Source organism: Acomys russatus, chromosome 20, assembly GCF_903995435.1.
Source record: "Acomys russatus chromosome 20, mAcoRus1.1, whole genome shotgun sequence".
NCBI lineage: Eukaryota > Metazoa > Chordata > Mammalia > Rodentia > Muridae > Acomys > Acomys russatus.
In genome coordinates, this window is record NC_067156.1 from 61,455,204 (window position 1) to 61,483,087 (window position 27,884).

Consider the following 27,884-nt stretch of genomic DNA (forward strand, 5'->3'; position numbering starts at 1 on the left):
AAATAGGGCTGTGTTCCTAATTTCCTTCCTGGATAGTTCATGATCAGTATTTAGAACATGCAAATGGTTTTCATAGTTGACATTGCATCATGTGATTTTATTGAATTTGTTTAATTAATTAATTAATTAATTTTTAGATAAGGTCTCACCATGTTGGCTTGGAGTTTGCTATGTAGATCAGGCTGGGCCTCAGACTCCCAGAGATGCACCTATCCTTGCCTCTTGAGTGATGGGACTTATAGCATATGCCACCATGTCCGGCTTATAACAGTTTTTTTTTGAAGGGTATCTTTAGAATTTTTGATTCAGTCTTGCTGTATAATCAGGGCTGTCCTCAAGCTCATGATCCGACGGCTTTAGCTTGTCCAGTGCTAAGATCTCCTGTGAAAGCCACCATGCCCAACTAAATGTTTTATTTAAGATCATGTCATCTTCAAACAAGGACAGTTTCATGTCTTCTTTTTGGATATGGATACCTTTTATTTCTTTTTCCTATCTAATTCCTCTGGAAACTTCTAATGTTTAATATGAATAGAGTTGTTTCTGATCTTGAATTGGAAGGTTCAGTATTGTGAAAATGTCTACACCAACATTTCAATACAATCCATATAAAAATCATAGTCATCCAATTTTACAGAATGAAACAATTCTAAAATTCATATGGAACCACAAAAAGCCCCAAATAATGAGAGAAATCTTGACCAGAGATCAAAATTAAAGGCATCACAGTCCCTGACTTAAGACTATTACAAAGCCACAGTAACCAAAACATCATGGCACTGGCATAAAAGCTGATTTCTAGATTTTATGGAACAAAATAGAGAGCCCAGGAAAAAAGCTACACACCAACTGATCCTCAACAAAGGCCAAAGGCAGTCTCTTCAGTAAGTGCTATTGGGAAAACTCACATGCAGAAAAATGAAACTGGACCCTACCTCATATTATACATGAATAACAATGCAGATTAAACACTTTCATGCACGACTCTGAAACCATAAAACTGTTAGAAAACATAGTGAAGAGATGCTTGACATTGATTGGGCAGTGAGTTTGGGATATGACAGCACAAGAACAGGCAATGGGAAGGAAACTGCCAAGTAGACTTACGTCAAACCAAAGAGCTTCTACACAGGAAAGGAAATGATCCACAGAGTAAGGGACAGCCCACATAATGGAGGTGATATTATAAACCATACATTAAATAAGGCGGCAATGCCCCAAACATCTAAGGCAGCAGTTCTCAACCTTCCTAAGGCTGTGACCCTATAATACAGTTCCTCATGTTGTAATCACCTCTGTCTATAAAATTACTTTTGTTACTACTTTGTAACTGTAATTTTGCTACTTTTATGAATTGTAATGTAACTATATCTGTGTTTTCCCAATGGTCTTAGGTGACCCCATGATAGGGTTGCTTGACCTTGAAGGGGTTGCGACCCACAGGTTGAGAAACTCTGGTCTAAGACATTCCTAGGACTCAATGGCAGAAACCCTAGGAACTCAGCCAGGAAGTAGACTAAGGGTTTGAATAGACATTTCACCCAAGAAATCATGCAGATGGCTGGCAGGTATATGAGGAGATGTTTGGCATCATTTATCACTAGGGAAACGGCCAATTAAAACACAGTGCGCTATCAATTGATACCTATTATTACAAAATGCATCTGCTGGTGAGGCTGCAACAAACTGAGAACTGCGCCCCCCCCCCCCCCCCGTACAATTGTGGGAATGTAAACTAAAGCTGTAGAGAACTGTACTCAGGCTCCTCAGCAGATTCTAAAGCAGAACAACTTTATGGGATTTATTCAGATGAGCTGAAATCACGATCTCTTAGCATATCTGCACTTACTCCGATTTTCACTGCTGTAGTGGTCATAAGAACCACACTATGAAAAACAACTGAACTGGCCATCAGTGTGTGAGTGTAGAAAAAAAAACAAAAACAAAAAACCCCATGGTGTGCATGTGGAACAGAGCATTTATTCAGCATTAAAACGGGGAAAATCTCATAATACCAGCAGTGTGGATAAGCTCGAAGGACATCACGTTAAGCGAAACAAGCCAGCCAAGGAGGCTAATTACTGCATGGCTCCACTTGTATTAGGTGCTATGTTTGGAGGCCGTTTACTCTCTAAGAAATTATGTGTTGGAAGCTTCATCCTTAGTGTGGCAGTGTCAGGAGCTGGCATAGAACCTTTCAGAAGAGGAAGCACAAAGAGAAGAAATCAGATCACTGAGGGGTGGTGAGGTGGGGGTCACTATCCCTCGAAGAGGTGAACGCTGTGGAGTGAGCTCTCCAGTTGTTATAAAAAGAACACGGCTGCCCTGCACCACTCTCTGGCTTCCTGTGTTCATTCTGTGATCTTTCTCATGTACTTTTGCCATGATGCCGTCTACTAGGATGTGACCCAGGCTGGGGAAGCTAGTACCATGCTGTTTGGACTTGTAGCCTCCAAAACTGTAAGCTAAACAAATCTTTTTAAAAATAAAACATTCAGCATCCGGTATGATAGTAACCGAAACCATGATAATTCATCAGGTACCTAAGATAGGCAAGTTCATTTAGTCAGAGAACAGAGTAATGGTTTCCAAAGACTGATGGAATGTAAAATGGAAAGCTATTCCAGTTAAGTAGATAAATGATCTGGTCTACAACACTGTATGTACATATAATACCATCAATATTTACACTTAAGAATCTGTTAGGAGGGGGCTGGAGTGATGGCTCAGCGGTTAAGAACACCATCTGCTCTTCCAGAGGTCCTGAGTTCAATTCCCAGCAACCACATGGTGGCTCATAACCATCTATCATGAGATCTGGTTCCCTCTTCTGGTGTACATGCAGGCAGAACATTGTGTATGTAATAAATAATAAATCTTAAAAAAAAAAAAAAGAGAATCTATTAGGAGGGTAGATCTCCTATAAATGTTAGTACTACAACATTAATGATTTTTCTTTGTGTGTGTTTGTGTGTTGTATATGCATGTATATGTGTGTTTGTATGCATGTGAATATGTATGTGCAAGTCAGAAGTTGCTGTAAGGAGTCTTTCTTGGTCGCTTCCCATTTTATTAAAGGAGGCAGGTACCTTCCTGGTACTTACTCTCTTTGCTTCCTGCCTGCCACAGGGTGAACAGCTTTCTTAGCCCATGCCCTTCCTCCATGATGCTCCTGGCTCACCATGGGCCTTAAACAATGGAGCCAGGTGACTATGGACTGACCCTTCTAAAACCATGGTCCAAAATCAAATTTTCCTCCTTTAAATGGTTTCGCTCAACCATTTCTGAGGAACAAAAAGTTATACTTAAACATCTGGGTAGAAACGGCAGGTGTTACAGAGTATGGGTCAGCCATCTGCAGGGCCAGGAGGGAAAGCCTATACCTTCTCAGCATGGGGTAAGTAGCAACAGGAATTTTGGCTCTCAAAACTTCCTTGATCTGGCTCCACCTGCTCTGGATGGCTGCTCATGGTTGGGTATCATTACATGTGATAGGTTAAGAATTCACCTCTTCATGGCTCCATCTTCCCTCTTCCTTCTCCTCTTCCTCCTCTGTTATTGTTTTGTTTTTTGAGACAGGGCTTCTCTATGTACTGCTCTGGCTGTCCTGAAACTCGCTTTGTAGATCAGGCTGGCCTTGCACTCAGAGATCCACCTGCCTCCGCCTCCTGAATGCTGGGATTAAAGGTGTGCACCACCACACCTGGGTAGCTTCATTTTTTAAGGCCACATCAGAGGGTAGTTTCTTGGAAAGGTCCTTGGATGTAGAGTCCAGGATCTCCAGGCCAGTCCTTGGCATAGCCTGGCTGTATGTCTCTGGACAGGGACCCTGCTCATATTCCCTTTAAGATCTGGCATATGCTTGGCTCCCAAGCCCAGAAGAAACAGCTCAAGCCCCGGTGCCCAGTGGGTCCTCTAGGCACATTTACACTCTGCCCTTGCTGCTCCAGTGCACTCATCTCCCTCTCCATGCTGGGCTATTCTCTCTCACCCTAGTTAGAAAACAAAACAAAAAAAAAAAAACAAAAACGATGCATTCTAGTTTGAATTTCAAATGTCCCTCCTCATAGGCTCATGTTTTGAAAGCTTAGCCCTGGGCTGGTGGTGCTATTATTTTTGGGGGTCGGGGTGGGGGCCTGACAACTGAGGGATAGGGCTGGAAGAGGTTTGATAGTGGGGGTGGGGGTGAGGGGAAATGTGTTCTTTGGTAGTGCACTGTCCTTGGCTACTTCTGGCCTCACCCTCTGCATCCTGTTCGCCACCACACTCTCCAGGTGCCATCACGCTCTGCTCGGGTATATGAGCCTATGTAATGGTGGACAAGGCCCTTTGAAACCATGAGCAGAAATAAAGTTTTGCTCCCATTATTATTATTATTATTTTCCCTGTCAGGCATTCTGTCTATCACGGCCACACGAGAGTGACTATCTCAAAGAGCTGTGCAGGTGAGGAAAGCCCAGAGCTCTCTCTTACCCAAGAGAACACAGCTAAAAACCAGGCGAATGGGCAACTTAATTCCAGTGGTGTTTAACTCCGGTTTCTTCTTTCACAAAATGCTGAAAGGCGTAGACGGCCTTACTGTTCAAGATTACCATGAACACCATGTGATTCTGTGTTTGTCAAAATGTCCCCCTGCCCAAAAGCTTAACTAATCAAACAAGTGTGCATTAGGAAGGTCTCCCTGCTCCCTTGCCTGTGCAGACCTCTTGGCACCTTCCGGATCTCACACTATGGAAGTTTGCACTACCTTAGGTGGTGTGAAAAATCTCCCAGCAGCCAGGGCCAGCAACTCCCGACAACCCTGCTTCCTGCTGGGGGAGCAGGTGACACCACCCCCAGGATAAGGGGGGGGCCAAATCACGCAGAAGGGATTGGGCAATTCAGGTCACTGGCCTAGAACAGAACTGTTCCTCATCCATCATGAGGTGGTGGCTGGCTCTTAGGGGCGCATGGCCATGTGGACAAGGATGGGCGCTCCCAGCCCCCTGCCCCTGAGAGGGCTGCCTTCCACTCACTCCACAGGGACACAGAAGGGCCAAGCTGCTGGTCCTCTCGGTGCTTCACATCACACTGGGGCCCTGAAGAGTAAGATGACGTCAGGAGAGGCCATGAATATGATGAGTGAGGCAGCTCTAAAGTCAAGCATATTCAGAAAGCAATGGAGACTGCCGGCATAGGATGGCTTGGCGCTGTGGGTTCATGTGACCCTTCGGTGACGTGTGCTCTGCTTTAGGCTGGGCTGAGGACGTCATTTGTCCTATAATGGGATGCGCCTCAGACACAAGCATACCCTTCTTTTGCTCAAATTGCTTATTACAGTCTATTAAGAAACATAAGCATGCCTTCTTTTCCTTTCAGTCCATTTTCTCTGTAGCTTTTCCCAGAAGATGCTTCGAAGAACCTGCCCTCACTGCTGATCTTTCTGCCAAGGGCCCAGGAATCCCCTTCTTGCCACTTTCCTGTCCAGGCCCTTTAGTTCTCTAGAGACTGTTTTCCCCTGCATCCTGGTGGCAACAAAGGGCTGCCAGGCAGGAGAGGATGGGGTGGGTGGAGTCAGGACTGGTACCAGCTCCTACTGAAGGATTCTGAGATGCTTTTCACTCACCCTTCTGGAGCTTCCTGGAGCATCACCTCCTGACTTGCCTCCTCCCGGCTGGCTACTCTTCCTCTACCTCCTACGTGGCCTCACCATCCCCCCCATTTGCACCCTCTTGCTGGGTGATCCTACCTGTCGCCAGCCTTGAGCACCAGGAGCCACATAGATGCCTGACAGAAAGAGTTTCCTTACTTCCCATGTGACCTCTTGTGGAGCTTCAGGTCCTTCTGCTCACTGTCCTCAGGGCAGCCTTTGAGGGGAGCCAACAAGTGACCCAAATATATGCCCTGTGACCTAGTTTCCTGGGTCTCAGTCCCACGATGATTCTCTTCCTGAAGCTCACACAGCAGTGACTATGGCCATGCGGCTGGTAAAGGGGAGTTCCGGACACTCACTCCTTCCTTCCTTCCTTCCTTCCTTTCTTCCTTCCTTCCTTCTCTCCCTCCCTCCCTCTCTCCTTCCTTGCATCTCATATCAGCAATCTTAAGGATGCTACAGTCCCAGCTCAGCTTGCTCCCTCCTAGTGGGAGGTGGGTTGTTTCCAGCCACCTACCTTCCAGCCAGCCTCCCAGTGTCCATTTCTAGCCTCTTCTGTTATCCTCCCCCAAACAGCCACACTGACTTCATAGAGTGAGCTTTTCTATCTAGAAGAACAAGCGCCCCAAACTTCCTTCTTTCTAAAGCCTCTAGGCTTTTAAATTTTATTTTAAAAGGTTTTGTTTTTGTATGTGTGTGTGTGTGTGTGTGTGTATGTATGTATGAGTTTATGTGTAGCACATGTGGGCAGTGCCCAGAGAGACGAGAAGAGGGGATCAGTTTCCTGGAACTGGAGGTACAACTAGTCATGAACTGGCCCATGTGGGTGCTTAGAACTGAACCTGTATCTGCTAAATTAGCAGTAAGTGCTGTTATCTGCTCAGCCATCTCACCAGCCCCCATTCATTACTTTTTAAGATAAACTTTAGAAGCAAAAAAAAAAAAAAAAAAAAAAAAAGGATCAGTAGTAAACCAACTCAACCCAAAGATGTGCCACCCTATGCGTCTACTAAGTTCTAGAGTAGGAAGTGCTGAACTCTGAGTTAAAGCTTATGCCTTTATGCATGGAGTAGAAGCGCGGGGTGGGGTGTGTGGGCTTTTACATGTAATTCAGCTTCATTGCTTTCTTGTGTCTTTCTCAAGTATATCTGGTAGTGGTGAGTGGGCAGGGCAGTCACGAGGCCAAGGCCTCTGCTCTTACCTCCCTGAGGCACGTGTAGATGGGGCATACCAGCACTCGGAAGGGCTCTCCGGTGCTGCTCCGCATGGTGCCGAACACCTCACACAGGAAGGTGATGAAGCCCAGCCAGCGCTCCACATCCTGATGCTGCAGCTCCTCGCGCACAGTGAAGTCCTTCTGCAGAGGCACAAGAGAGCGCGTCAGCCTCCCTGGGGCTGGGAGGGGCCCAGGCTACATCAGCTGTACTGTGCAAGGGCTGCCGCTGTTTAAACAAGGATGGGGAACCACGCTGCCTTGTGTCCACGGCATGACTTCTAGTTACCCTGCATCGGGGGTCCAGCCTTTTCCTCCTCTGAGAGTTGCTCAGATTTGGTCACCTTCCTCCTCCACAGATGTCCATCTGCCTGGGATGGAAGCTCCCAAGACTATAGACTGGGGATGTGTATGGTGGTAGTGGAGGTGTGTGCGTGTATGCGGGGTGGGGGTGGGGAGGGGAAGGGGTGGGAAATGATACCTTCCTCAGATTCATTGTCTCCTGGTTCAACTCATTTCATCTCCTTTGTCTGACTCTCAAGTCGTCTTACTATCAGGGTGTTATGGAGAATGCCACTTGCCTGTACAGATCTGCAATCCATCACTAAAGCCCATTTTTAGCCCCTGTGCTAGGTTCAAAACACAAGTACAACCCCTGCCCACTACTGGCCTGTCAGATAATAGGAAGAAAAATGTTAATCTATTGTTATCTTGTGTATGTGCATGATATGTGTGTGTGGTTGCGTGGTGTGGATGTCAGAAAACAACTCTGGAGCTAGACTTCTCCTTCTACATGTATAAGGTTTGGAGGAATCAAACTCAGGTCACCAGGCTTTCATGGCAAGTGTTGAGCCATCTTCTCCACCCAGTAGGAAGTCTAAAGTCTTCATTCACTCATTCACTCATACGTGTATTCATTAATTCTTCTCTTAAGAACATCATTGTGCTACGTGCCAGGCGCTATGGTAAAGCCTGCCTACCCTGAACTACTGACACAAGAGAGATAGGCTAATTGCCATCGAAGGATTCTGCTAAAGTGATTTTGGGAGCGCAGAAGTCAGAGTATTCTCAACTGGAAATCAGAGCCTTGAGGAAGGTTAGGATTCTGAGATGCAGACAAGGGCCTAGAGCAGCCAGGTGACAGGACAGGGAAGGAAAGCAGAAATTGCCAGGTGCTGGGAAAGGAGCCACAGGGCTCAGTGGGGAATCTCAGCTTTGTAAGACAAGGAGCGTTTGAAGGTCTGTTGTGTGACAATGTGTAGGTGATGTTTTACGTTGGCGAGCTGTGCACTTAGGATGTTTGAAATGGTAAATTCTATAAAAAGTTAAAAATCAACATACATTCTTCAGTTCTGAGGGAATCATGGTATAGAGGAAAAGGGAGGGGAAACTGAAACTAAAACGAGGAAAATTTAGTGAAGTTAAGTCAAAATAAGGCACTAAAAAGCCAGGAATAATTTATGGAAGGGAAGATATTTATTTATTTTTTAGTTTTTCAAGACAGAGTTTTTCTGTGTTATCTTGGCTGTCCTGGACTCGCTTTGTAGACCAGGCACTAGGATATTTACTTTTTATTTTAGAAATTCATTTTGGCTCAAATCTATTTTTTTTTTTCTTTCTGATTTTTTGAGATGGGTTTCTCTGTATTGCCCTAGCTGTCCTGGAACTTGCTCTATAGAGCCTTGAACTCAGAGATCTGCCTGCCTCTGCCTCAGGAGTTCTGGGATTAAAGGCGAGTGCCACCAAGCCCAGCTAAGAAGGAAGAATTTTTAAAAAATCAATATGAAAACAAATATGGGAGAAGTAAGGGATAGTAAAAATTAGAACTACGTTAAGTTGAAAAACACGATGACATGAGTAATGTTTCAGGAAAATAGATATCATCATGCCTTTTTCAAAAAGAAATAAATCAAAGCCAGGAGAGATGAAAAGACATGAATTAAAATGAAGTTATAAAAGAATTAACTGGACGTGGTGGCGCACGCCTTTAAACCCAGCACTTGGGAGGCAGAGGCACATGGGTCGTTATGAGTTCGAGGACAGCTTGGTCTACAAAGTGAGTCCAGGACAGCCAAGGCTACACAGAGAAACCCTGTCTCGAAAAACAAAACAAAACAAAACAAAAAAACCAAAAAAAAAATCATCACCTTTGTAGGGAGGTCTCTAAAGTCACGACTCTTTAATAGGTAAATTTACCCAAACTTATTAAAAATGTGGGATTATTGTTGTCATTTGGAAACAAACTCAAAACACAGGAAAAATAAGCTTGCCAGCGAGTCAGCAAGTGAAATCTCCCGGTAAGTTATAAAGAAGGGCGCACCAGCTGACCTCTCTAATGCGAATGGCTGGGGGAAGTCCTAAATGAAATGGCAGCAGAGCAGATAGATCCATTTAACCAAGCATACTTTCATCCCAGGACGGCTGCGATGATTTAGCACCAGGAAATCTATAAATGCAAAATCTATTACATCAAAGGGTCTGATTGAAAAACAGCAGCAATGCCCATGGGGAGAGGGAGAGAGAAAATTATTAGATTATGTGTATGAAAGACCCAAGAGAACCCTCTAACAAAGATTAATCAGAGTTTAGAAACTAATTAATATGAGTATTTAGATATTAAATTAATGTATAAAAGTCAACAGTTTGCTTTCATGACACAATTTACCAGTAAGATGTTTCAATGATCAGAAGCTAATTTATAAAAGTCTAACATGAACTTTTGTGTGTGTGTGGCAAGGGCACTGGATGTAGAAACTTAAAAATAAAATGACCGTAAAAGTAATTTGAAAAAGTAATAGGAAAAAAAACCAGTAGTCAAGACGCAACAAAATTGGAAAGGGTTGTATCACTTTTTTTTTCTTCAGAGGGCTAAGGGGTTGTATCACTTTTAATTTGTTCCAAAGCTTTAATAACTAAAAGGCCATGGGATGGACGGAGCGCGGACAGCTAGATCAGATAGCCCAGAAACAAATTTGGCATTCACAAGGGTTTAGCATATGATCCTGGAGGGTCACAGATGAGAGGCAGAGGATGAGTATTTGCATGACCAACATGGAAAAGAATCTATAGTCTATTCATCCTGGACCTAAGATGAGCTCCAGGTGGAATAAAGAGGCAATTAAGAAAAATAAAAACCCGGAGAAGGTGAAATGGAGTGAAATCACACTTTTGGGTGAAGAAAGGTAGCTTTGGAGTGAAGTAACAGAGGCTGCACAAAACAATTAAAAAGGCTCCTGACATGGGGGAGCAACAGGCCTTCAGTAACTAGGACAGATGGTAATTGCTTTAATACATAACAGCAGCTTTCAACCTCAGGGTCAAAGGACCCTTTCAAGGGAGTTGCATATCAGAAACCCTGCTTGTCAGATATTTACACTACAGTTCATAACAGTGGCAAAATTACAGTTACGAAGTAGCAACAAAAATAATGTTATGGCCAGCAGTCACCACAACATGAGGCACTGTATTAAAGGCTTGTAGCCTTAGGAGGGCCGGATTTCACTGATGGATACCATCCTCAAATTTGTAATAGCAGCACCAAGCCCATCATAGACAAATACAGAGGACATTAAGAAGTAAACTGCTGGCCAAAACAAAAATTGGCAATAAATATGTGGAAATGGCTGTGTGTAGTGCCTCAGGCCTCTAATTCTGAGGCAAAAGGCAAAGAGAATTCGCTGTGAGTTTTAGATCAGCCTGGGCTACACAGAGAGATCCTGCCTCAAGAAAACCCTCAGAGAACATAACCAGTACTAGTTAAATGAATAAGAATAATTTTTTGCCCATCTGCTACCTTAGCAACATTTTAAAATGACAATCATCAATGCTGGTGAAGGTCGGAGAGACAGGCATTCTTTTTTGTTTTTTGTTTTTCAAGAGAGAGTCTTTCTGTGTAGCCCTGGCTGCCCTGGACTCACGTTGTAGACCAGGCTGGTCTTGAACTCACGGCCATCCTCCTACCTCTGCCTCCCGAGTGCTGGGACTAAAGGCCCAGCTGAGACAGGCATTTTCTTTTGTTTTTGTTTTTTAATTCAATTAATTTATTCATATTACAACTCAATTGTTATCCCATCCCTTGTATCCTGCCGTTCTTCCCTCCCTCCCTCCCTCCCTCCCTCCCTCCAGCTTTTACCCTATTCCCTTCCCCCACTATATGGTCACAGGCTATCAAGTCTCATTTTTGTAGCCTGCTTATTCTTTCTTTGAATGCCACCAGAGACAGCACTTTCATACACCATCAGTATACATTTTCCTGAGAAACCTTAATTAAGCCTAGTGAGTCATCTGGTAATTGCACCCCTGGGTGAGTATTATAAAGAAATCATAAGAACAGGAAAAATACTCTTCATGGGCTGGCGAGATGGCTGAGTGAGTAAAGGAGCTTTCCTCTAAATCTGACTGCCTGAGTTCAATCCCTGGGACCCACACAGTGGGAGGAGAGCACCATGCACTACAAGGTGTACTCTGACCTTCACATACAAGCTATGACATGCACACGTGTGTGCACGCACACAGAATACAAATAATACATGTTAGTGATATCTTACAACAAGCTTAACCTAAAAATCAAGAGTCTAGGCATCTAAGGAGTAAACGGTTAAGTCAGAGCTTAGCCATGCATTCATTGGAACTTGCTTGTGGGCTGGGCGTGGTGGCACACGCCTTTAATCCCAGCATTTGGGATCTGATCTTTTTGAGTTTGAGGACAGCCTGGTCTGCACAATAAGTTCTGGGACATCCATCATTACAAAGACCCTGTCTCAAACAAACCAAACCAAACCAACCAACCAACCAAACAAACAAACAAAAGTTGCTTGGGAAAAATTTATAAAAGCATGAGAAAATGTTTATATAATGCTAAATGAAAACAGAGGAACTCAACTGAGTATACTATTTTTTTTTTCCCCGAGACAGGGTTTCTCTATGTTATCTTGGCTGTCCTGGACTCACTTTGTAGACCAGGCTGGCCTCAAACCAGTCCCGAGTTCTGGGATTAAAGGCCTACACCACCATGTCCGGTTTGCGTGTAGTATTTAATCCCACGCACAGATACAGTTTTAAAAAGAACATGGTTGCTCTCAAAGAGTGGAATTGCTGATAGCCTCTATTTCTTTTATTTTATGGATTTTTTTTCTAGATTTCTATAATCATTTCTTTTTATAACCAGAAAACCAGGTACTGTAATGGTTCCTCTCCTTGCTCCTCCCCCCCCCCCCCACTGTTTTTTCTTCTTAAAGTAGGACAGCGGAAGTCTTAGAGTGATTGGCAGCTGGCACTGAGTTCCACCAGATGGGGTGTGACTCTGCCTCACCTGGAGGCCAGTGTCCAGCCTGTGTGTCTCCTCCAGACACGACACCTGGAGGCTGTGTGTCTCTTCCTCACTCCTCACCGTTAGAGGGTTACAGCTCCCCGCTATACAAAGAGCCCTTTTCTGCCAGCTGAAACTAGCCTGTCCTTGGATCTTGACTCTGCCTCCAACCTCTTGCATCCAAAAGCAGCAAGGGGGCCTCAGCTCAGGGGCAGTTATTTCAAAGTCTGCTCTTTGGCTCTAGGTTCTCATCTGACGGGCAGGCTCCCTCCCAGCAACCCCTGGTGTCTTTCCCCAAACTCCAAGGCTACCATTTAAGCCCGGTTTCCTGCCTAAAACTATTTATTGACGTACTCCTATTTCCTGCACCGGCCACATCAATAAGCCCTGAAAGCCATTCAGTGTCTCAGGTTTCTCAAGGCATTCTGGGAAATTCTTCCCACTCTGGAGAACCACATGAACCCTGGTGTGGTAGGATTCTGTGGCCAAGCCAAAAACAGCTGTGTACAGGCCGAGGGGGGGAAAAACACAGCTCCCCTACCCCCTCGACCCCTGTGGGCAGGCCAGCCACAGGAGGGAGATGCTGCTGCAGGCAGGGAGGGACCTGGCACAAGGACCACAGTGTATTTTTGCACTTCCTGAGGCTGACAGATAGCCCTGCACCCTGCACACTCACCACCATCCTGGTCTCCAAACTGGACTTGCCCAGTGGTTAATAAGCTTCTGTTCAGAGATGTACTGCAGTATCATGCCCACATCCCCCCACCTCAGGGCGGGGCCCGGGGAGGGCGTGGCAGGAGAAAGTGCTCTTCTAGTAACTGCTGACAGGAAGTCCCCTCCACACACCCCCCCCCCCCCCGCCAAGTTAGGATGGATTTGGGAGAGGTAGGTAAAGCGGAGCGTGTGTGTGTGTGTGTGTGTGTGTGTGTGTGTGTGTGTGTGTGTGTGTGTGTATGTGTGTGTGTGTGTGTTGTGGGGTGCAGGCAACTAGAAGCTGCCCAGCAGTAGCTCTGCCTACATAACTGGAGGGGATAAAATGAGTTATTTGGTGGGATTTTTCTTTTATATTGGAAAGAGGAAAGAAAATTTCAAATCCAATTCCCTCTTTCTGTTGTTGTTGTTGTTTTGTTTATCTGACTCCAACTTTCTCTTCGTCCACGGTTCTATTCCAAGCACTCCTCCTCAGTGAGGCCCCTCTGGCTATCGCAGCAGCTGCCTGCTCGACCCAAATTCCCTCCTGGTTCTTGTCATCTGACACTGGGGGTGGGGGAGAGGCTGAACACGTTGCTGATCTACTGACCCTCAGCTGTGGGATCTATGCATACCTCTAGAATGGTACCTGGCTCATGAGAGGTGTTCAGTCATTGACTGGGGACTGCACAGATCGCTGCTCTGTGATAAGTGACCAGATGTCTCTACTGTGGGAACCCCCAGGCTGATGCTCTTCTTTTTCACCCAAGATTCTAGAGTAGAAAGGCAGGATGCTTGCCCAGTGCATCTTTCTTTTTCTCTGTGGCTGCTATTTCCCTCCTCTTGTTTCCTGTCACCATCACTCTCTATGCCAGCGTGTTCCAGGGATGACTAACAATACATTTCACATTTGTGAGCCATATTTTTGACATTTGTTGCTTCTTTGCCCAATCTCAGATTTTTTTCTCTCCTCTTTCCATGTATCTGCAAGTAAGGTCACCCCATTGAGCTGTAGTGTGGTGGGGGTTCGCCTGAGATTCTGGCCCAGCTCCTTCCTCTTCGGACTGCTTGTCAAGCCATGTTCCTCACTCGCCTACACAAACTCCACAGTGTCACCTCTTTGTTCTGGCTCTGTCACTCAGCGCAGGGCCTGTTGCCTGCACCCTGGAGGAAGCTGCTGTGCCAGCCACGTGGTGATCACTGGGGAAGCCCAGGAAAGCAGGCTCCCCATGGAAGTCTCTTCTTATGCCAGAGGCATCCACAACAGTAAGGGGGGAAGGGGATCCCCAAGCTTTGGTCTCCTCGGAAGCCAGGGATCCTATCACAAATCAGGTCGTTTCTGGCCCCAGAAGACCCCGACTGTTCCATTTCCCATTTCTCTTAGGACTTTAGTACTTCAGCGTCCCAAAGACTCAGGGAGGTTAAGATAACTTTACGTCGGCTTCTGTGGCTGGGAACCAAAAAGAACTGATTCATGTAACAATGGGCCCCTTTGACATATTAGGCTGCTGAGCTCAGGAGAGAATCACTAGCACCCAGTATGAGCGAGCAGAGTTGGAGGAGGCAGTGGGGTGGCACTGGTTGCCTCCCTTAGGGTATGGTGTCAGGAGGGAAAGAGGGGCAGGGAAAGGGGAAGCTAACTTGGGTCTCAGGCATATCTTTGCCCTTTCTCACACCAATCAGAGACGTAGGGAGTAGGGCTCCCCAGGGCCTCACCAAGTCAACCTGGCCTCTTCAGTATCTAGAGTCACATGTTCCATGTATCTGGTACACAGTAGGTGTTTAATAAGAGGCAGGGACATCCGGGGAGTAGTATCCTGAGCTATCCTGTCCACCAAAGCCTGGCTCAGAGTGTGACACTTCCTCCTTCTGGCAGGTTCCGGTCAAGGGATGTAATTGCTGGGCTATACAAGGGGCCACCTCGGCCACCTCCTGGATCTGGATGCTAGTCTTGGCTTAATCTTTGGGAACCTGGATGCCAAATCTGGCCAGGAGGCTTCGGTATGCAGCTTGGGCTCTGGCAATCTCCAACTGTGTTCCCTATTGTGTTTGTGGGAGAAGGTGTCCCAAAAGACTGTATGAAGAACGGACTGTGGCCTCTGCCAAGGACTGGTTGCTTGCCTTGGGTTTCTCATATCTGCAAGCCCTGAGCCACTGGCTGGGTTTCTGTATATCATTTTTTACCATAAAGCCTGGCTCTTTCCCCACTACCCTTGCCCTCCTGGTCCATGACCCACACCCACCATCCAACAATACCTCCTGGTGCCTTCAGTGCTTCACTCAGCTCTGAACCATAGCACTTAGAGGTTTCAGTTGCTGATGACAAACATCTTTCCAAAATGAGCTTGGGGACACAGGGCTTTAGAGGGTTTCCATCAGAGGGGCCCAGGGACATAGTGGCAGGGACTACAGGGCATAGACACAATGTCAGAACTGCTCTTCTCTTTTCTGCCTGCTTCTTCTTAGCTTTGCTGACTTCTGTGCCTACTCCATACTCTGTACTGTAAAAGAGGAGCCTCTGGTGGACACAGCAAAGGTGGCCCTTAGCAGCTCCTAGTGTCTTTTACAGTGATGTGTGTCCAAAGGAAGACAGAGAGGCCCTCTCTCCTAATAGCCACTCCCAAATCTTGGAGTGGAGTGGCAACAGGCCCTTCTTCTCGCATGGCCCGCCTTCAGACCAATCACTGTGGATACGAAGGCACTGACTGGCCAATCTTAGGTCATACAACCTTTTTGTGTGGGTCTGCAGGGTGCCTGTAGACCCCTGGACAAAAGACAGAGACAGACAGATGGCACACAGATGCCATCAGGTGGCTACCATATGCCTCAAACTCTCCTGAACATCACATCAAAACCTATGTGCTGCAGGAGGCAACTTCCTGAACAGAACTCCAATCGCCCAGGCCTTCAGGGCAACAATTAATAAATGGGACCTCATGAGGCTGAGAAGCTTCTGTAAGGCAGGAGACACTGTCAACAGAACAAAGCGACAGCCTGTAGACTGGGAAAAAAAATCTTTGCCGACCCTACATCTGACAAAGGTCTACTATCCAAAATATATAAAGAGCTCAAGAAATTAAACATCACCAAACCAAATAACCCAATCAAGAAAAGGCTCAGAAATAAACAGAGAATTCTCAGCAGAGGGATATTGAATGGCTGAGAAACACTTAAAGAAACGCTCACTGTCCTTAGTCATCAGAGAAATGCAAATCAAAATGACTCTGATATTCCCATCTGAATGGCCAAGATCAAAAACTCAAGTGATAGAACATGCTGGCGAGGATGTGGAGAAAGGGGAACACTCCTTCATTGCTGGTGGGAGTGCAAACTTGTATAACCACTTTGGAAATCTATCTGGTGCTTTCTCAGAATACTGGGAATAGGGCTACCTCAAGACCCAGCTATACCACTCCTTGGAATATACCCAGAAGGTGCTCCACCACCCAACAAGGACATATGCTCAACCATGTTCATAGGAGCCTTATTCATAATAGCCAGAACCTGGAAACAACCTAAATGTCCCTCAGTTGAAAAATGGATTAAGAAACTGTGGTACATTCATACTATGGAACACTACTTAGCTATTAAAAACAAGAAAATCCTGAAGTTTGTGGGCAAATGGATGGGACTAGAAATGATCATATTGAGTGAATTAACCCAGACTCAGAAAGACTCACATGGTATATACTTATAATTGGACATTAGCCCAACAGAGATGTCCCTGAAAATCTTCACTTACTGGGAGATTGGGATAGATGCAGGGACTTCCTACTGGGACTCTAGGTGAAAGAAGTATGGAAGAATAGGGAAATAGAAGGATCCAGAGGGTCCTAGAAACCTACAAGAAGAACATCATGATGGACAGATCTGGACCCAGGGGAGTCTGCTCAAACTACTGCACCAACTAAGGACAATACATGCAGTAAACATTTAACCCCTATTCAGATCTAGCCAAGGGACAAGACATTATCCACAGTTGTGTGGAGAGCGGGGATTGACTTTGACATGAACTCTGGTGTCCCATATTTGACCACTTCCCCATAGTGGGGAGGCCTGGTGGCACTCAAAGAAAGAATAGGCAGGCTACCAAGATGAGACTTGATAGGCTGTGACCATATGGTGGGGGAGGAGGTCTCCTTCTGTCATACACCTAGGGGATGGGAATAGGATTAAAGAGGGAAGGAGAGAAGGAACGAGAGGAGACAAGCAAGGGGATAAACATTTAGATGTAATCTGAATAAAAAAAAAAAAAAACCTATGTGCTGGTGTTGATTGTGGTGCTATGTCACCTAAACAGATGAAAGGGATGGCATAGGATGATCTTGAATCTGTTCTAATCAGCACACAGACAGACAGACAGACAAGACAGACAGACAGACAGACAGACACACCCCAGATACCCCCTTTAATAACTGGAAACATTCTCTGTGACTGACAGCTCCTGGTACTTAGGGTTCTGAATACTTTCTCTCCAGCACTTGTCTCGAGGGCAAGGACACACACTGTGGCTTGGAACTGCCATGAGCCCCTTCCAGATGAATCTAGATCATTCTGGAGACATTTCCAATTGTCCTGGGCTGTGAGCACCCAGACTATTTCAGTTGGTGAAATCAGGTCGGGTAGGCTGGGCCCCACTGATGGCAGCAGGGCGGGGGAGTGCTACTGGGGTGCAACAGCGAGAGAAGCCGAGAAGGCGGGCTGATTCAGTGGGAATTCTGTCTCACACTTATGCAGGCGTGAAGCCTCATTCTCAGGCAAGGGGAGCCAGCACCTGCTGTAGCTGTGGCCTTGAGAAGCCCTCCACAGGGCTGGAAGTTTTCCTTTCCTCTCAACAGGAAGAGATGGCTGAGCTGTCCAAGTATAACGGTATATACACCTGCCTGGGCTCCAGGGAAGACATAGGTGTAGGTGGCCAGCCCAGGGCATACAGGGTTGACGTCCTCAGAACACAGGACACCTATCTCACTGCCAGTCCAAAGTGGATATGACTGTCCTATTGTGTGCATCCTTAGGGTGCCCTTTCCACTTTTAGCTGGCTCTACTGCTTGGCATCTCCTTACTGGGTCAGCTACCCGGGTCTGATCATTGTCTCAGGTTGGCAGGAATAGAAGCCTGGCTCTGCTTTCCACACCTTGCTCTTTCTACTCCTTGAGGTATACATTAAAACAGGCCTTCTCATGAACATGATGGTAGACTACCCCCATCCGGTTCTTTCTTCCAGGTACCTTTGAAGAAAGGACCAGGTTGTTGTCTCTAGAGAGTCAGGGTTCCTCCCTGTTGGGCTCTCATCTTGCTAGGAGAGTGGCCAGCAGCTCAGAGACAGGTGGTTATTAGGGCCTAGGCCAAACAGGTGAGAGTGAATCTTCCTGCCAGATTCTCTGCGGGGATATGGTGTGTATGCCTGTGCACATGGTTGTGTGGTCAGTCTGAGGAGCAAGCCAATTTGCAAAATAAAGACAAAGCTAGTCAATCACCATCTGTGTGTGCCTCTGCATTTTCATCTGTGTGATGGGAAGTCTGTATCCAAAGATACTGAAGCAATGGAGTGATGTGAATACAAAATGGCGATACCCACATTCTGTAATGTGAGAAACTGAGTCATGCAGTGACCAAATACGGGCAATTTTCTGTCTGAGAAATTTTGACTCGGGTAGGAATCCAGCTCCTTAGACCTTCCTAGAGTTTTCTCTCAGAGTCCTACTTGCATCAGGGTTTTACTCAAGGGCCTGGATCTCTAAACCCCAGGTAGGGCTGCTAGCTGGGAGTCTGCTGCTGTGCTAGGCCCTAGTAGCCACTTCGGAAAGCCTTTCAGTGCAGCTCAGTTACTACTGAAACTGTCCAGAAGGCTAGTGGTTAAAAATAGATGATTATACAGGCATTATTAAACTATTTATAGAATTTGAGAAAACCCCCCTGTAATGCTCATGAAAAGATTCGGCGTATACTGGTGATTTTAGAATGACTCAGTCTTTAGTCCAAATCCACCCATGACGTTAAACTCTATCACAAATGAAGTCTTCGAAAGTCATGCTTCACAGTTACGAGGCGTTAGCCCTCGATGAAGCTCCAAAGGAAGTGTACGAATCTCTGTGGCAAGCCATATCCCAGAAAGCTTCCCGGATGACAGCTAAGCAACAGGCATGAGTGAGACCCATAGAGAAACAGCTGTGAAGAGGAAAAGAAGGCTACAAAGTCTGGCAGGCCTGGGGAGGGCCAACATTTGCATTGTGAACTGGGGGTGTTGGTTTGTGTGCACTCTGTGTCTGGAGGTTAGGGACACAGAAACAATCAGTGTGTTGGCACATTCTTAGAAGACACAGATGGTCATGTTTGGGTGGACTTCTATTGAAATGTGTACGTGTGGACCTACTCAACTGGACTGGGTGACGTTGCGCTCTGTGCAGTCTAGCAGGGTTGGGGTGGACTTCAGCGGGTGCTCAAGCCACCTTGATGAGCTATGAGTTCTAGTCTGAACACCAGACTTTAGTTTGTTTCCCACAGAACCTGTAGAGATGCATAAGGGTAGTGAGAAGGTAAAGTCATGATTCCCAGGTCCCAGACTCCTGGGAACAGGCTGGAGAACCTGTTTCACATACACCCTAGACTGAATTTGCAAAATAAATACTACTGGTTAAAAAAAAATGAATGTAAACCACTGGTGTGACGACATACATACTAGAGCTTGAAAGCCAAGTGGGCCTGGAAAAGACTCCTCACCTGACTCCCATTGAGTCTTTGAACCTAGTCTCTTAGGCCTTGTGTGGAAAAGAGGATGTTGTGTAACTGTCCTTGGAGATTTCACCTTGTAGGGAAACTCCTTAAAAGGAAGGTGAACAAACAACTTGAAGGATCTTCAGGAAGTCCCCGAAGCTAACCAGGTTTAGATCCACTAGGCCCTTCCCAACCAGAGTAAGCCAGAAAAGCTGAGAGTCCCTCTGAGACAGAGGGAATGGAGCTGTGACGTGGCCTGGAAGAAACAGAAACCAGCTGAGCTGCCTGGAAGAGGTCTAGGCTGACTGAGGCACCCGTAAAGAAAGACAGCTCCAACCTGTTGAGCTGTCTGGAGGCTCTGTAGTGTGCTCCAGGTTCTCAGCTTTGTGAGCTGTCAATCATGCTGAGGGTGGGCTTTGATAAGCAACCCCAATAAAACTCATTGGTTCACCAAGTTGGACTTTGGTGGTATCTATATTTGGGCTATGGTGGACTCTCTATCTGGAGTGAGTAGATGTAGATATCGCATGTCCCCAGAAAAATTCTATCACACAGCAGAGCAACAGATCCAGACATGGAGAGAATGAAAACCACTTGGCCAGGTACAGCAGGAGCTGATGTCAGATTGGCAGAGGCAGGAGAATAGCACCCAGTTGCTGATATTGGGGAGCTAGGGTACAGGGCCCACTAGAGATAGGGTGAGGTCAGGACTAGTTTTTGTGCGCGTACTCTGTCTCTTTGGCTGAACTTTAAGCCTCTTGGATGTCTTGTTCTCTGTCCCTGTCTCACATCTAGCAGATCAGAGCCCGGAGAGTGGAGGCCTTCAAGACGGTTCTGATGGATGTGCTAACTTAAATACTGGATAAGTGGGCTTGTCTCTCTATGCATTGAGGTGGTGGGACTTCCTCCTTTGGCCTATAAGAAACTGGCCCCATGTTATCTTTAGCTATTTTCTTTTCCTCTCACAGCCTTCATCTTCTCTAAGATGGAGGCCTTCACTCTTGTTTTGGCCTACTCTTCTGCACTGCACAGGGTGCAGTGTGAAGCTACCTACATGTATGCTTTTTTATAGGCTCAGTGTCTGCCTCCTTCATGGGAGCTACACGCTTGAGGAAATCTGATCTCTGTTTTAGGTGCCAACATCCATCCAGTGTGTAGGAGAACACAGGCCCTCAGCAAGCATTGCTGCACTAACTGGATGAGAGAAGATAGGGGCCTGGGACAACGGTAGTTCCAAGGGAGAAATATACCTGAGCAAAAGGGAGGTGGTTTTCTGGTCCCTGTACTATAGGTGTCTTGCTTTGCTTTGGTGGAACATCACAGAAGGCAGGAAAACACTAGTTGATTCTGGCTTTGAGTTATTAAAGATTTTTTTTCTTAACGTGTAGCAGTGTTTTGCCTGCAAATATATCTGTGTAAGGGTGCCAGATCCCTTGAACCTGGAGTTATAGACAGTTGTGAAGTGCCATATGGTGCTGGGAATTGAACCCAGGTCCTCTGGAAGAATAGCCAGTTCTCTTAACTGCTGAGCCATCTCTCCAATACAAGAAAATTTCTTTTCTTTTTTAAGATTTTATTTATTTTATGTATATGAGTGCCCTATCCACAAGTACACCCGTAGGCCAGAAGAGGGCATCAAAAGATATAGATAGTTGTGAGCCACCGTGTCGTTGCTGGGAACTGAACTCAGGACCTCTCGAAGAACAGATAGTGCTCCCAAGTGCTGAGCCATCTCTAAAGCCCCCAAAAAAATTTCTTATTGGAAAAGGTGGCTCCTGGGATGGGAAATTTATCCCATGCTTCTTCAAGTTCCACGTGCAGCAGCGCACATGGAAGAAAGGCCCCACTGGGTACCCATCTGGATATTCAAGTTCAGAGATCAGAAAGGGGTTGCTGTCCTCACTAAGAGATGTTTCAGTGGAGAGACCAGGAAACATTCTCTTGGGACATTGTGACCTTTGGGCAAATTATCCCTTCATTGGGCCTCAGTTTGGTTATCCACAAAAAGGAGCTGTTGATGTTTATCCCATCGGGCCCAACATTTGTGGTGAAGACTGAGTGGGGCAGCAGATATCCAATCATATCAGGAAAAGAGAGAACTCTCAGCAAAGCTGGGTGCTTGTCTTTATGGCCAGAGACCACACCTTGCTTACCAGGATCCTAAATCCCAGCTTGGCTTGGCCTTTCATGACATACACTGCTTAACAGACACAGTGACCGGTCATGTCGTCATGTGACCCAATGCTGCTTACTGGCATCATTTACTCTCTCTGCTCACCACCTTTCCAACCAGGATCCTTATTGTTGAGACACATGCTGAGTGGTGAAAGAGGCTCTGTCTGCTTCAAGATCGTGCAAGATCACCTCACTGAGGCACCATTGACACTTAAGGCCAGGTTCACAGTTTTCTGTGGGGAACTATCCAGTGCCTTGGAGGCCTCTATGGATTTGATGTAAGTCAAAGCTCTATTCTCATCCCCTCTAGCACTGTGTCTGCTGAGGGCACAATGACCCTAGATGAAAACTACTGCCTGGAGATAGATAGCCTTGCCCAAGACTATGACTTGTCCCCTCTAAGACTCTGGTTGAAATTTGATTGCAAATTAAATTTGATGTTGGGAGTGGGGCCTTTGAGTATTGCCTATTGTGGGACTGATGCCTTCCTCACAGGGGTGGTGTGGTGGTTTGATAAAAATGGCCCCCATAGGCCCACAGGGAGTGGCACTATTAGAAGGTGAGGCCTTGTTGGAGGAAGTGTGGCCTTGTTAGAGGAAGTGTGTCACAGGGTATGGGCTTGAAGGTCTCAGATGCTCAAGCCTGCCTATCGGGTTTCTGTCTCTTCCTGCTGCCTACGGATCTATGTTGGCACAAGCTTATTGTGTAATTCCAATGCTGATTTCTGTACTCCCCATATCTGGTTGCAAGTCTTGTTCTGAGAATTTTCTGTCTAAATGTTGTATAAACTCTGCTCCCCAACTGTCCCCCTGATATGTCAATAAAGCCGCTTACTGCTAATCACTGAGTAGGGGAGAAAAGTGGGCTGGACTTCCTGCCAGCCAGGGGAGGAGGAGTTAGAAGAGGAAGTAGGGGATTCAGCCTGTGAGGATTCAGCCACAGGCAGAGGTACAGGAGAGATGAAGAAGATTCAGCTGGAGCAAAGAGAGAACTAGAAATCAAGTAACTTGGGGATTTTGGCAAAGACGGAGTCAGGATAGCATAGAGGGTTAAGAGCAGACTCAAACAGCTCAAGATTATGTTGTAAAGCCTTATAAACAAATATAATACAGTCTCAATCATTTGTGTGATAGTCCAGTAACAGAGAAGCTAAGAGAAACAAACACAATTTTTAGAAAAAAGAACTCCAACAGATCTAGACGTAGGGCTCTCAGCTCCCCCTCCAGCACCATACCATATCTGCCGTGTGCCGCCATGCTTTCCACCGTGACAGTAATGGACTGATCCTCTGAACTGTAAGCCAGCAAGAGATTCTTCACAGCAAGAGAACACTGACTACGTCAGGTGGTTAGGCACTGTGAGAGCTGCCTGTTTCTGGGAGTCCATCCCACACTTTCTTTCCTCATGAGCTTACACGCTTCTAAGTTTTCTGTCATCTAACCAGGTACGTGAAGCCTTCACTAGATGCCAGTGCTTTCTCTTGTCCCAACCCTAACCCCCACCCCCAACCTGCTCCGACTAAATAAACATCTTCATGAATTAGTTTGCTTCATTTTGTTACAGCACCAGAGAGCAGACAAAGATACACACTCCCCTACAGCACCTGTGAAGCCATGTCTTGGAACACAGTAGGACTCAGAAGTACTTGAGAAATGCTGGGCACCTCATCCAATGAGGGAGCTTTAATATATGTCAGGCCCTCCACAGTGACACCCTGAAACTGTCCTTAGAACCATGGGGGGGTGCTGCATGTAAACACCCACTGGCATATCCATCAGTAACTGCACTGTTAGAGTCAGCACCCCAGGGTTGGGTGGAGGTTCTCTGCCCTGCAGACAACCTAATGCCTCCTTCATGGGGGGCAGACACTGAATCATAGCTTGAGAAGCAGAACCCCTTTATGAGTGATAAACCCAAAACCAAGAGAGTGAAGCACAAGCCTGGGCTCAGGGACTGACAGTCTGGGTTTAGGTTGTGACGTCAGTACTCTGAACACATCAGCCAACTGTATTTTTAAATATGAACAGCCCAGCATGCTGAGCACTACTCATTTGGGGGTGCTTTGGACAACAGACAATTCAATCGCCTTTACCAGCTGATGCTGACAAATACCTCCCACACCAGTGTCCTCAGATAAAAATAACCGCAACTCCCTCATAGGGCTGAGAAAGAAAAGGACAGGAAGCTGGAGAGAAGGGTAGCGTCTGGCACCTTCTGGCCCTGCTTGCCCCTGGTGATGCTGGCTCTGCTGCAGGCAGAGGAAGTGCTGCCTCCCACAGCACACTGTGACCGTGGGCAGGGGCTACTCCTTCCATGTGTCATCAGTTCTGCTCAACAAGGGCCTAACTTCCTCAGTAAGCACCCAAGGACAAGCCCCCTCTGCACAGTACTTTATAAGATGTACCCCGCCACCTCTCCCATGAACTCTAAACATCCAATTCCCATCTTAGAGGGGAGAGGGCGTCATCAGGTCAGCAAAGGCAGGCCTCACTGAGGTGACACTTCATTGGGCCCCCTCACCTGGGGATGCCTTGGCACCAGAAGCCATCATAGCAGCCCTGCAATGCTAGAAGAGTGGCTGTTTCTCCATGAAGTTCCCAGTCAAACTACAGGATACATGGGCATGAGTAGTGATGCTGGCCCAGCCCAGCAGATCAGAAACCTGCCCTTCTGTGAGAGAAACAGGACTCCAGGCAGTGGACTTTGAGGGAAGACTCCCCTTGGGGAAGCCATTACAGGGGTCTTGGTGTATCTGGGGACACTTTGATAAGGACATAGTAATTTTCTTCAGGGTGAATGCATCTCATGCAAGCCATAATGCAGGCCTCTTAGCCACATTTCTCAGTAAGGTAAGGTGCTAGCTCCCAAGTCCCCTCATGTCAGCATCCTTGGGGATTTCAGGAGGTCCTAATGTACATGTCAGAAGCTGAGCATGTGAACAGGTGCCTGATCTGAGTTCTCCCCAGGACAGCCTGGGTGGCTATGTGGTGTATGTGTTGGAGTGTGAGGTGAGGGGCAGGGCATGGATGTAAGGTGCTGTCAGATGCTCAGGTGGCCTCTGCCTTGTGTTTATGCAGATTAGCTTTCTGCTGTAATGGCTCCAGATCAGCTTCCTCTTCTACAGACTCTTGCTCCTCTAAAACCATACAGCATGGTGAAATATTTTGCCATTTTTGCCATGACGCTGGTATGGGGTGTTTCCCTGCCAACCTACAGTTCCAGTCACTTTATAGCATGGACATTATGGCACCCGACTGAGAGCTGTGGACACCAGATGGCTTGGTCTTTCCAAGATGGGGCTACAGCTCATGTTTTGGGGGCAGATTCCCATACACAAAGAGATAGGGTTTTGTTTTTGTTTTTGTTTTTGTTTTTCTTTTCTTTTCTTTTCTTTTCTTTTCTTTTCTTTTCTTTTCTTTTCTCTTTTCTTTTCTTTTCTTCTTCTTCTTCTTCTTCTTCTTCTTCTTCTTCTTCTTCTTCTTCTTCTTCTTCTTCTTCTCCTTCTCCTTCTCCTTCTCCTTCTCCTTCCTCTCCTTCTCCTTCTTGTATTTTATATACATTGGTGTTTTGTTTGCATGTGTGTCTGTGTGAGAGTGTCGGATCCCCTGCACCAGGAGTTACAGACAGTTGTGAGCTGCCATGTGGGTTCTGGGAATTGAACCCAGCTCCTCTGAAAGAGCAGTGAGTGTTCTTAACCACTGAGCCATCTCTCCAGCCTGGTAGGGTTTTTCTAAAGAGTCTGAAATACTGAGCCAGGCATGGTGGTATACGCCTTTAATACTGGCATTTGGGAGGTAGAGGCAGGTGGATCTTTGTGAGTTCGAGGCCAGCCTGGTCTACAAAGAGAGTTCCAGGACAGCCAGAGCTACACAGAGAAGCCTTGTCTTGAAAAACCAAGAATCCAAAATAACTCCTCACCATCAAAAATGAAGAGATCCACAGACAAGTACAGAACCAGGTTCTGGGGATCAGAAGATGGTGGTCTTCTTACACTTGCGAAATCAGCTCTTAGAGACAGAGCCTGGGCATACAGACCTCTTTACCAGCCATTTTAAGAAACAAATGTCAAGTAAGATACAACTGAGAAGGACTTTCTCCCCACCAGGCACTTTCATTATGTGGAAGAATTCACACAGGACTTGTTGAACATAGTACTGGCTAGAATTACAGGCTTCTACCTCTGTTGGCTCATGAGACAGTCCATGTCATAAAACCCACAAGTTTTCATGACCCCAGGAAACTGTGCCCTTGGAAAAACCTGGTTAGGTAGAAGCTAAGACATCCAGCATCATACAGGGGACCCTGAAGGGGCCTTGGTACCTGGGGATAATGTTAGCATCTGTGCTCTAATGAGCTTCCTATGAAGAGCCATGTCAGCATTGCACAATCTGTCCCTTCTGGGAAAACTAACTTGGCCACTGGGGACCAAACCAGTGGGCCAGTACCTGCTTCCAGAGCATAGCTCACTCTTAAAGTGACATTAACATCTATTAACACAGGAAGTGAAGGCAAGACTAACCACTTAGGATTTCCAGGTTGTTACAAACCCAGCCAGAAGTGGAGCCGACTAATTTGGGGCCACGAATAACGGTACAAGTATCAGCTGTCTACACATACCCACCCTTTACCATCCCCCCATCAGTCTCTCCTTCTGTGGGTGCTGGTGGGTCTGTCTGGTGCTGACTCTAATGCAATATATACAAGGAGCCCAGGGGGAAGGAACGTCCTAGGCTGTGTCCTAAGGTCTGCTGAACAATCAGGGCAACCCACAGAGTTTTGACATACTTGGGTCTGACAGGCATCTCCAGAAGGCATCTGCTTCAATCCTACCTGCTTTCAATCATCTTAGGTGCTTTGTAAGGCTGTCCTAGTTTTAAAGCTATTCTGGGATGCGCATCCCCAAACTTCCCTCTGCATTCCTAATGTCCCTATATGCACTGTGTCAAGAGGCTGCCTACGGAAAGGCTCATCGCCAATCACCCTGCTTATCCAGAGCCACCTGTCAGAGCACACCTTCTCCTGGCCCCACAGTCCTCCCTCTACCCTGTAGAGGCCATCGAGGAAGCCTGGTTTGTGAGATGGAGGCTTAGTTGTGGGTCTCAGCTTGTCAGTCATGTTGTGTCCCTTAGCTCTGGGGTGGAAACCTTTGTCCTTCCATCTTGACTGTGTTGGATGCATGCAGTCCTTGTCCAGTGAACATCAGAGCTCACACTGGTCTCAGCTTTGTACCTGGCTGGGAAGGGACCAATCTGCTAAAGGAGAAGCTGGGAGAGGGTACAAGATCAATGGTGTAGGACTGCCCCGTGTCACTCCCTTGGGGCCTGGAAGACATCCTTTGGGTCATTAATTAGCACGGCCAAGGTAGTCCAGGGTTCCCCTCTCTCTCTTCCAGAGAGACAGCAATGTGGGATAGATCTGCTACAGAGCAGGGGAGTCACAGCTGCAGAAGGGACCCCAATTCAGTGTTGCCTTACATCTTGAGCTCTCACAGTCAGTACTGCATGCTCTTGGGTGGCTGGGGACCCCCTCAGAGTCCTGTCACAAGTTGAGCTAAGCAGGACAGTATGACAGGTATCTTCCATCTATTTAACCATGTCTCTAAAAACACATGGAATGGTGGATAGATATAGTTAAACCAGGATTTTGGCCATTTTGAGTATCTTCACTTTTCTCAACTTTTCCATTTATGACACCAAAGAAGTATTTGGAAGCGATTTTTAGGAGAAAGTAAATGAAGGTGAACTTCAACTGGGCTATTTATTTAAAAAGTCCACTGGTGCCTATGGCCAGCCAGCAATGCTACCCCCTATCCAGGCACATTTCATTATTCAGTATTCCTGTAGTTTCTCAAACCTTGAAACATTCAAATCCTGTATATAAAATGGCCTAGTATTCATGACTAACCTTGGCATCACCCTGTATATACTTTAAACCATCTCTAGATAACTTATTATGTCAAATCTAATGCCTACACATCACTTCACTAGAGCGTGGTACCTGGTACATGGAAAATTTAACTTTTGTGTTTTGGAACATTCTGGAATATTAAAAAAAAATTTTTTTTTTTTCCTTTTTGTAGTTGGTTGAACTGCAGAGGTAGAAGTCAAGGATGTGGAGGGCCAACAGCATTGTGTTTACTGAGATAGTGTCAT

General features: G+C 46.4%; 1 protein-coding gene across 3 annotated transcripts in view; it reads right to left on the reverse strand.

Moving 5' to 3' along the window:
- The window catches only part of Ctif (cap binding complex dependent translation initiation factor), a 464,175-nt gene that overhangs the window by 293,818 nt on the left and 142,473 nt on the right, over positions 1-27,884 (reverse strand). For all 3 annotated transcript variants that reach the window (XR_007832477.1, XM_051163669.1, XM_051163667.1), the window contains exon 9: positions 6,834-6,989. Coding sequence is in view for 2 of the 3 variants with exons in the window: in XM_051163669.1 (XP_051019626.1) it covers positions 6,834-6,989 (156 nt within the window). In the remaining variant the exon portion in view is untranslated. The remainder of the gene's footprint in view (positions 1-6,833; positions 6,990-27,884) is intronic.